This window comes from Astyanax mexicanus, chromosome 18 (assembly GCF_023375975.1).
Source record: "Astyanax mexicanus isolate ESR-SI-001 chromosome 18, AstMex3_surface, whole genome shotgun sequence".
Lineage (NCBI taxonomy): Eukaryota > Metazoa > Chordata > Actinopteri > Characiformes > Acestrorhamphidae > Astyanax > Astyanax mexicanus.
Window position 1 is genome coordinate 30,836,846 of NC_064425.1, and position 11,450 is coordinate 30,848,295.

An 11,450-nucleotide genomic window follows, 5' to 3' on the forward strand; every position below is an offset into this window, starting at 1 on the left:
GAGACCGGGCAGGGAACTTGACATAGGACGGAGACTGGAATGTAGACTGGGACGGGGACAGGACACATGGCTGAACAGGGGACTGGACAGGAGACAGAGACTGGACAGGGGACCGAACAGGAGACGGAGACTGGACAGGGAACGGAGACTGGGACTGGACAGGGGACAGGACACAGGGCTGGACAGGAGGCTGGACACGGGGCTGAGACTGGACAGGGGGCTGGACAAAACTGGACAGGGGAACTGGAACAAATACATGGACAGGGACGGACACAAACACAGTGACAGGGACGGGAACAGGAAAAACACCGGGGACAGGAACGGGAACAAACACAGACACGGGGACCAGGACAGGGAGAGACATGGGTACAAACACAGGAGGGTCCAACAAAAGTCCGTGGGGACAGCCTGGGCACAGCACTGGGGGCAAAGTCAGGAGGCCTCGGAGCAGGCCGGGAATCACGGGGCTTGGGACCAAACATTGTTCTGGGAGTAGGCTTGGGGGTGTACAAAGTTCTGGGAGCGGGTACCGGGTCAGGAGCAGTGGGTACCACATGGGTGGCAGGCACTGCCGGTGCTGGAGCTGAGGCTGTAGCAGCGGGGGCTGCTGGTGCTGGAGCTGAGGCTGTAGCAGCGGGGGCTGCTGGTGCTGGAGCTGAGGCTGTAGCAGCGGGGGCTGCTGGTGCTGGAGCTGAGGCTGTAGCAGCGGGAGCTGCTGGTGCTGGAGCTGAGGCTGTAGCAGCGGGAGCTGCTGGTGCTGGAGCTGAGGCTGTAGCAGCGGGAGCTGCAGGTGCTGGAGCTGAGGCTGTAGCAGCGGGAGCTGCTGGTGCTGGAGCTGAGGCTGTAGCAGCGGGAGCTGCTGGTGCTGGAGCTGAGGCTGTAGCAGCGGGAGCTGCTGGAGCAGGCGCGGCGGGTGCAGCTTGAGCAGGCGCGGCGGTTGCAGCTTGAGCAGGCGCGGCGGGTGCAGCTTGAGCAGGCGCGGCGGGTGCAGCTTGAGCAGGCGCGGTGGGTCTAGGAGCTCGTGACCTAGGAGTAGGCACAGGAGTAGAGGCGGGTGGCCCAGGCACATGAACTGGGGTGGCAGCGGGCACAGAGTCAGAGGCGGCCGGAGCCAAGGAGAGGCGCCGGGAGCGGTTCATCTCCCCGAATTTGCTCGGCGAGGAACCGGAGATATTCGAGGTCCGCCCTCCTCGTAGCCTGCCACCTTGCTACGTCCATTTTCGGTCGAGTCTTATGTTACGCGGGAGACGGAGGGATGGACGTAAGTGCAAATATATATTTTATTTAAACAAACAAGATAAATCAAAACAAACAAAACGCGGGTAACGCAAAAAAACAAGGCTTGGATGATATCAAACTAGAAACACAGACTAAGAAACTAAGACTAGGAAGTATACGGGCAGTAAGGATACATACAGGATACAAACTACAAAATACAAAAGACTCGACACTGAACATACAAACAGACGGGCTTAAATACATGAGGAGAGTGAGAAACACCTGGGCTAGGATGACGAGGGGGCGGGGTTACAGACCAGACACAGGTGAGAACACTAATAGCTAGGGCAGGGCTGGGGCGGAGCTAGGGTGGAGACAGGTACAAAAACAACAACACAAGCACATGGCTGGGAAACATGACAGGTAAACAGAGGGGCAGGAGCACAAGAGACCAAATAAGGCAGAAACAGAAGACAGACATGGGCTAAGGTGTAACACAGATTGCCCACTGCCCTATTTAACTATTAAATATATTGTATTATAGAGTCCTATGTCTTGTTGTTTAGTGCTCATACTACTGCAGTGGAATAAAAACTGTTTTCGATTTGTTCTCATTTTAATAGTCTACGTCTACCTGACGGTAACATTTCAAAACCGTGGTGTCCAGGGTGAGATTTTTATGGCTGTCTGAAGGCAGCGGGAACTGTGGCAAAACTAATCTAATTTAACTTAGTAAAATTTGATTAATTGGAGGAATTACAATCACTACTAATTTAAGACAACTTCTATAAAGAAGAGGTTCAGCAGGTGGAAAATACAGACCAGTCCTCTGTTCTCCTTCTTTCTGGCTGTTGTTTTGGTCACACTTGCATTGTGTCAGTGCGGTAGCATGAGGCGGAGTCTACAACCCACAGAAGTTGCTAAGGTAGCGCAGATTTCCAGATGTCTGTGTGAGCTGTGGCAAGAAGGTTTGCTGTATCTGTCAGCACAGTGTCCAGAGCATGGAGCAGATACCAGGAGACAGGCCAATACACCTTAGGAGATAATATCTGTGTTTCTGCTAAACCTGTGAGGAAGAGATTTCATGATGATAGTGTCGGAGCACAATGTCGCGCAGGCTTCTGTGGATGGAGGGTGTTGCTGTGGTGCTATGGATGGCACTGTGGATGGAGGGTGGTTCCTGTGCTGTTATGGTTGGAGCCGTGGTGTTATGCTTGGAGTTGTGTATAGAGGGTGGTTGCTGTGGTGTTATGAATTGCACTGTGGATGGAGAGTGGTTGCTGTGCTGTTATGGTTGGAGCCGTGGTGTTATGCTTGGAGTTGTGTATAGGAGGTGGTTGCTGTGGTGTTATGAATTGCACTGTGGATGAAGGGTGGTTGATGGGATGTTATGACTGGTATGATATGGGTGGGGCTGATTGGTTACAGTGGTATGAATAAAGGTTTGCGCACTCCTATTTTTTCTTTATAAATCATTGGTTGTTCAGATCAGGAATTTCAATTAAATATATCATATAGCAGAAGAATAAAGTGATATTTGAGATGTAAAATGAAGTTTATAGGATTTACAGAAAGTGTGCAGTAATTATTTAAACAAAACTAGGCAGGTGCATAAATCTGGACACTCTTGCGTTTTTGTTGATTTGAAAACCATTATCTCTAATTATTGCAAAACAAAATTTGTTTAGTAAGCTCATTGACCCTTGACCTACAAGGTGACCCACAGGTGAATTATGAGAAAGGGTTAAGGTTGCCAAGGTGGTTAAGTTTTTCTCCTCTTTTCATCTTCTCTAAAGAGGGACAACATTGGACCCTCAAAACACAAATCTCAAAAGACCTGGAAACAAAGACTGTTCAACATCATGGTTTAGGGGAAGGAGACAGAAAGCTCTCTCAGAGATTTCAGCTGTCAGTTTCCACTGTGAGGAACAGAGTGAGAAAATAAAAGACCACAGGCACAGTTCTAGTTCAGGCCTGAAGTGGCAGAACAAGAAAAATCTCAGATAAGCAGAGGAGAAGGATGGTGAGAACAGTCATAGTCAACCCACAGACCTCCAGAGCCCCAAAGACCTACATCATCATCTTGCTGCAGATGGAGTCGCTGTGCATCGTTCAGCTATTCAGCGCACTTTACACAAGGAGAGGCTGTATGGGAGAGTAATGCAGAAGAAGCCTTTTCTGAGCACATGCCACAAACAGAGTTGCTTGAGGCATGTTAAAGCTAAAGCACATTTAGACAAGCCAGCTTATTTTTGGAATAAGGTGCAGTGGACTGATGAATCTAAACTTTTACGTTTTTTGGAGGACGGTATGCATGGCGGAAAAAAAAACACAGCCTTCACAGATAAACACGTGCTACACACAGTAAAATTTGGTGGTGTTCAATCATGCTGTGGGTCTGTGTGATCAGTGCAGGTACTGTAAATATTATTAAAGTTGAGGGTCTTATGGATTTCAGTCAATATCAGCAGATTCTTGAGAACAACATTTAAGATTCAGTGATAAAGTTGAAGTTGCGCCGGGGTTGGATACTTCAACGACCCAAAACAAACACTGCTCTAAATCTACTAAACATTCATGCAGAGGAACAAGTACAACAATCTGGAATGATCACCTCAGTCCCCAGACCTGGATGTTATTGAAAATATGTGGTGTGATTTAAAGTGGGCTGTTCATGATCAGAAACCATAAAACCTGACTGAGTCAGGGTCTCACTGGAGTCAGGGTCTCACTAGAAACGTTTAGAGGGTAATGTTTTTGTAAAACATCTAAAAAAATCTACTAAATATTGATGTCATTTTTGTGCCCAAATTTATGTACCTACCTAATTTTGTTTCTGTAAATCCTATTAACTTAATTTTACTTCTCAAATATCACTGAGTTCTTCTGCTATGTTATTTATATTTATATATAATATATATAAATATTTATAATTTAAGTATATTTAACTGAATTTTTTTTTTTTTTCGAATGGCCAACAATTTATAAAAGAAAATCATGAAAATGATCAGGTGTGCCCAAACTTTTTCATACCACTGTACCATGCAGTCAGATGTTCTAGGAGAACCTGGATCTGTACAGAAGTAGTATCAAGGTATCTTCTGAATATCAATGATTCAGTGGGTGTGGTAAAGAATTCAGTAACTTTATTCAGTGATTCTGTAACTAATATAAATGTATCAGTAAATGATTATATTCAATAAATAATTGTGTATCTACTAGAAATTATTTAGATACTGATATAAACTATTCAATATCTATTAGACATTATTCAGTATTTATTATTAAGTATTATGTAATTTATTTTGTTTGAGATAAGTTAATTGCAGGGCTACACACAGAACTTTAAATTATTAACCCTGATTGATATTCCTGGCCTATAGTGTGAGGTTTTGGGTGCTAGTGGTCGGGTTGTCCAGCAGGTGGCGCTCTTTCACACTTTATTCTGTTTTATTTTTGTATTTTTAGCACGTGATTCTGAAGATGCACAGAGGAGGAATAATTTAATATAAAGAAAGATTCTAAATAATACTGCCAGTTATAGCTGCATTTCTGTTTGCTGGTAACCCAATAAACCTGGACATTATGGAATATTTGTTCATATTTACATATACTCAAATAAAACACATACAATATGGGTCAAATTAAATGTAGTACTACTACATCTACTACTACTACTACAACTATTATTAATAATATAATACTAATATTAATAGTAATAAAACAATAACAATAATACGATATTAATTACAAAAAACTAAAATGTTACAAATATGAATATTTATGTAACAGATTTAATTCCTTTAAAATGCAGCTCACAGTACTAAACACACACTAACAGGTGAGCAAACACCAGCAAAAAAAAAAAAAAGAAGAAATAACCCAAAAAATTTCACACACATCACTATAACAGACTAGTATTTAAAGCAAATTGTATATTTGTATTTGGAGCAATTTGTTTGGTAAAATGCAACATGGAAAATATATTGAAATTAAGAAAACACAGATTAAAACGACAAACGGAGAAAAATAATTTGATAAATATCAATTTATTATACTATGAATTAAATATATATAAAAAAAGTTTTTATGACAAATAATGTGGCTAGAATATGAATTACTTTGTAAATATTATGTGATATTATATTAATGTGTGAACCAGTAAATAAACTGTTTATCATTTTTTATTTTTTTATTTGTTCTTGAGGAGGCGTGACTCAGCGCGACACGCTCCGCCCAATCACGATTGCCCCGCCCCCAAACTCAGTGACCCCGCCCCCTGTGCTGGGGTTGTGCGAGGTTCGGTGAGTCGGTTCTCCGCGCGCTGCGGAGTCGGTGGTGTTGGGGAATGATGGCGGTGGGTCGCGGATCTCCCCCGGGATTTACTCCGGTACCGGCGGCGCTGCGGACCGGCCTGCTGCTGCTCGCGCTTTCTGGTAAGCTGACCGTCCTTCCCTGCGTTTACCGGTCTGATTCCCCCTCCCCACTAACCTAACTCACCGGGAACTTCAGCTCCACATAACGGAACCGGTACCGGGAGATCGGTTCCGGAGTGCGGTGTGTAGCGATGCTGATTAGCTGGGTATGTGTTATCATTACCCGTGATTATTAATGCGGAGATTACAGTAGACTGGCACGGACTGGCAGCTCTGACCTGAACTTTCACACTGTTCAAACTCTTCACATTGTTCACACTAATTACACTGTTTAAACTGTTTACACTATTTTTGACACTGTTTAAACTCCTCACACTATTCACACTAGTTTTACACTGTTCAAACTATTTACACTGTTCACATTAGTTCATACTATTCACACTGTTCACTTTTTTTTTTTACAATAGTTCACACTATGTACACTTTTCACACTAGTTCACACTATTTACACTATTCACATTTACACTATTTACACTGTTCAAACGATTCCACACTGTTAACACTATTCACACTGTTTACCCTTTTCACATTGTTCACACTATTCACACTAGTTCAAACTGTTTACACTATTCACACTGTTTACTCCTTTCACACTGTTCAAACTATTCACACTGTTCACACTATTTTTACTAGTTCACACTGTTCACACTATTTACACTGTTTATACTGTTAATGTTATTTGCATTGTTTACAATGCGCACACTATTTACATTGTTCACATTATTTACATTGTTTACACCATTTACACTGTTTTACACTTTACATTATTCACACTGTTTATACTGTTCACTTTATTTACACTATTTACTCTGTTCAGATCATTTACACTGTTCCCTTCATTTACACCATTTAAACTATTTAAACTGTTTACATTGTTCACACTATTCACACTATTAACACTGTTCACACTATTTACACTATTAGTAAATACAGCCTTCTATGTTTTTTATCTGGAGCAGAAGGGGTGGGTGGAGCTGTAGAAGTAGATGGAGCTGTTGAAGTGGGCGGAGCTGTAGGAGTGGGTAGAGACTAAAAGTGGGTGGGGCTGTAGGACTGTTTAGAGGTGGGGGAGTGGGTGAAGCTGTAGGAGTGGGTGGAGATTTGGTACAGGTGTAGCAGGAAAACTCAGGAAACTGGAGGCAGGAAACTGCCTGTGTTCCAGATGAACCTTACCCACTGTTCCCATTGTAAATCTTTAGTGGCCAGTAAACAGAGATAAGCTGGGACGGGAACTGGGGCAAACCATACGGTTTTACAAAGAAAGATTACGCCTAGTAACGGATTACATTTCAGCGCTGATGGAGAATCAGGTTAAGACTTCCTGGAGATTAGGTTCAAAGATCATAGGAAGGTTTACTGAAAATGTTGCACTCTGGATTGCTATTCTATTTGAGATGCTCCAAATTTTTGCTCTTGAACAGTTTTACCCAAGTTAGGTTTTTTATAGTGCAGGTTGTGAGGGAGAAAGCGAGCAGACAGACAAGAAACAGCAGGTTTAGGTTTAAGTAACAGCATTTTTACTCTTTAGTCACATAAAATCACAGTTTACTCCCTTTACGGCAAATTGGCTGAAGGTTATGAACTGTACAGGGCTAGGATAGAAATGCTAACTCAGCTAGCTTTTGCTAGGCCTGGCTACCTTTCTCTGTAAATATATAAATGTTTTTGTAAAAGAAAAAGTATTTAAAAGCTCCTAGAAAACTTGTTTAAGATTAGGGGCCTTTTGTATACTCCCCACACACATACACTCCGGAAAAACCTGCCAGAAGTGTGTTAGAATATAAAAGCACAGATCAGTGGTGGACACCATCAATGCAGGGCCACAAACCCAGAACCCCACCTTAAAATACTAACTCTTAGTCCTGGTCCTGCATCTGTCCATATATGTTACTATGTACATGCCTGATTCAGCAAATTTGCTGCTCATAGCAGTCAGAACAAGCTGTTTAGTATAGTTCTAAAATTAAAGCAATTTGTGGAATACTCTCATTAATAAAACTGAGTGTTCCTGCAATAGTTGTAAGAATGGCAAACAAAGCAAATAAATGTAGGAAAATTGACTTAAAAGCCCTATCCGGATGGGATTTTAATTACGGTGCGTTGCAGTGAACAAATAGCTATTTTATTGAACATAAGGTGACGGGACTAAAATTAATTCAGCAAAAAACAGTAGGTAGCTCAGCCTGTATTTTTTTTCAGAGGATGTCTGAGAAAAAACACTTACATGGTCGTTCTGAAAAGGAATAAAATCACAGAGGACCCCTCATAAAAGAGAAAATGACCCCAGGACCCCATGAGAAACGAATCCCATCTACATAGGGCTAAAGACAGTTACAACTCTAAAAGTTATAGAAGTTTGTGTTCCACTGTAAAATAGTTTCACACAGGCTCTAAACTGCTGTGGACTGGAAAAAATGTGCATTACTGGCACCTAGAGGGCGCTCTGCTAGAACACTGGGGCAAAAACAAAGGATCAGAACTTGATGTGCCATAAAATAACTAATGCCTGACTCATTAGCTCAAAGGGACTCAGATTCTGGCTGGGAGGCAGTTTTCAGCAGAACACCTGCACTGAAAAAAATTATGAGTAAAATTTACTTAAAAAAGTTTCACAACTTTCTGCATTTGCTTTTTTTAAGTAAATTTAATTTCAGATAATTTTAAGTTACTTTAACTCGGTTTCAAGACTTAAATGTTACATACAATATTACGTAATTACAATTACTTAATTTATTCAATATCACTCAAATAATTTGATACATAATATATTACAGTTCCTGAAATTTTAATATTTTTAGTTAAAACACACATATTACACTGTCCCAACACATGGATGGCATGTAATACATTCTTTTTAGTATACAAATGTATTACATGCCATCCATTTCTTGAGACAGTGAGACTTGGTCCGTTTACAAACTAAATCTTTTAGATTGTGTAAATATTTGAATTTGTGTTTTAACTAAAAATATTTAAATTTCTGTAATATTGCATGAATAAAGTAATTGTAATTAGGTAATAATGTATGCAGAAATTAAGTAAAGGTTACTAAAAGAAAGGATTGATTCAGCAAAAAATAAATAAAGGAAAGTTTAATAAAGGAAAGGATTAATTCAGCAAAAATTAATTAAGTAAAGTTTCGTTCATATAGTTCAGTTCATTTACTCTGTGTAACATTTAAGTCTTGAAATCGAGTTAAAGTTACTTAAATTTATGTGAAATTAAATGTACTTTAAAAAAGCAAATGCAGAATGTTGCGAAACTTTTTAAAAGTAAATCTTACGCATCATTTTTTCAGTGTGGAAAGGCTACTCTACAAATCAATCAGTGTGGAGGAAGACTCTGCCTATGTAGGTAATGATGTCAGGATGTAGTAAATTGTTTAGTCACTCAGTCACTAAACTGCAGCGTGAAACCAAAACTAACAAAATAATACAGTACAGAATACAGTATAACACACAGAGGAAGCCCGGTCCTGTGGATCTCCAGCACCAGAACTGAACCACTGCCATGACGAGGGTGAAATAACCACTCTGAGGTACGGATGAGTATGAGTGGACAGCAGAGTATTGTGATTGTAGTGATTAGTAATAACAGTGCCAGTAAGAGGTCATTAAAGCAGCTGGGTAGCAGACACAGGCTATTGCTAATGCTAACACAAAGCATCCAGCAGTGACATTTATCTGGCTGGTGCAGATCAGCAGGCCCAGTCATTATTAATATACACTGATCATGCATAACATTATGACCACCTCCTTGCTTGTACACCCCATCTGTTTTTTTTAGCTGCACTGATCATATAGAACACTCTGTATCTGTTTCTCTGTGTACTTTATTATTATCCTCCTTTCACCCTGTTCTTCAATAATGTAAACCCCACAGAAGAGAAAACACCACAAAGCAGCTATTATTATTTGGGTGGTGTGTTGTTATTCTCAGCACTTTAGTGATTAGCACTGATTAGCATGATGGTGGTGTATGAGGTGTTAGCGTGTTTTTGTGCTGATGGTACAAGTGGATCAGATACAGGGTTGCCAGGTCCAACACAAATATCCAGCCCAAAGTAAGTCTAAAACCCACCTTTCAGACGCTTAAACTAGCCCAAAATATATGTCTGTCACACATTCAAAGCAAATAGCCAAACAACTGAGTGTACGACTTAGTATTTTGTTTATAATGTATTTATTATCAATATTGCTATTTACCCTTTAAAGCCCCACTAGGTAGGATTGAGATTTTGTGCTCGTGGGCTCCCCCTACAGTTGCAAAGTGTAATAAATGTTTCAGTCCGATTAGTTTCTCTTTCTCGTTTTCTGGCTTTCACAGACATATTCGGTCTCTTTCCAGCTTCTGCCAGAGTGTCTGTATGTTAGTTTGTAAAGAATGAACCAGTAGTGCTTGTAGAACTGTTAGAACTAAAGGTCAGAAAGCAGGTCGCAGTTCTCGCGAGCGTTGGTCGCAGCCGCCTAAGAAAACTTACAGAGTCTGGTTTGAGCTCAGAGGAGCTCCGGCACAGACACGAGAGCACCGCTATTCCTCCTATTACATCCCAGTGGAGCGCTGCAGTGAGTTTCAAGCTGTAATTTTACTTCTTTAAAAAGATAAAAAATTAAGGAAATCCTACCCAGGGGATTCTCCCAGTCAAGAATAGCAACATAATTAGCAAAAAAAAAAATATATATATACTTTTACGTACTGATTTCTGTTCTTGCCCCTCCTGAACTCTCTTCTCTCTTCTTTAACAATTTTTTTATCACCTTGTAATTTCTGGTTACATTGTGATTTTTTGTTGTTTTTTGTATTTTTAATTTTTTTTGCCAGCCACTGTAATTTTAACCCTGCGTTTACACTGGAAAGCGACAAAGCTAAAGGCAACCATTCATTTCTTATGGCAGGGTGTGATTTGTCGCCGCGAAACGCGAGAGGCGACAATGCGGCAGAGCGACACGGAGTTGAAACTTTTTGCAAATGAATTATGACACGGTGAAGCGACATTCTAACCCGATTGGCTTTTAGCTTTTCTTTGGACCAATCACATACAAGTCAGTCCGAGGTCCTCAGGCTTCTGTTCTATGAAATTTTCGCTGTTTATTCTGGTGAATGGGGTGGACCCACGTTGATCTGCAGGAACGGCTGCGTTTCCAGTGCAGGTAAATCAAAGAGTCTAGCAAGCTCGGGAGTTATAGCTGTAGAATAAAGTGGGCAAGTGATTCCATTTTTGTGCCTTTTTTCTTGTCGGAGGCTGGAACAAGATACACGCGAGCGTTGAGCTTGACACGCCAGAAGCGAAAAATGTGGGGTGACACAAGCGACTCGTCTTGTTCCAGTGTGAACGCAGGGTTAGAGGTGGCCAAAAAAACAATCCTAATTCATGGCAACTCTGATCAGATACAGCAGTGCTGCTGGAGGTTTTAATCACTCACAGTCCTCCACTGTATTACACACTCATACCTACAGCTGCTCCACCTTTTAGATAAATAAGGTCAGAGACAAAAGCTTTGAATCTGTTGCTGCACAGTTTACAGTGTTGCTCTTACTCTAGTCCTTCATCAGTGGGTACAGGACTCTGCCCACAGGACACTGTTGGCGGACTATTCTCATTGCAGCAGTGACACTGACATACAGCACAGCTGCATCTGATCCACTCGTACCACTCGTATCACAACACACACTAACACCTCATACACCACCACCATGCTAATCAGTGCTAATCACTGCAGTGCTGAGAATAACGACCCACCACCCAAATAATAATAATAGCTGCTCTGTGGTAGTTTTCTCTCCTGTGGGGTTTTA

General features: G+C 41.3%; 1 protein-coding gene across 1 annotated transcript in view; it reads left to right on the forward strand.

The window, feature by feature from the left end:
- Positions 1–5,512: 5,512 nt before the first annotated feature.
- nectin3a (nectin cell adhesion molecule 3a) overlaps positions 5,513–11,450 on the forward strand; it is a 49,931-nt gene continuing 43,993 nt past the window's right edge. The window contains exon 1 of the mRNA XM_049466928.1: positions 5,513–5,654. Coding sequence (XP_049322885.1) covers positions 5,567–5,654 — 88 coding nt within the window. The 5' untranslated portion in view covers positions 5,513–5,566. The remainder of the gene's footprint in view (positions 5,655–11,450) is intronic.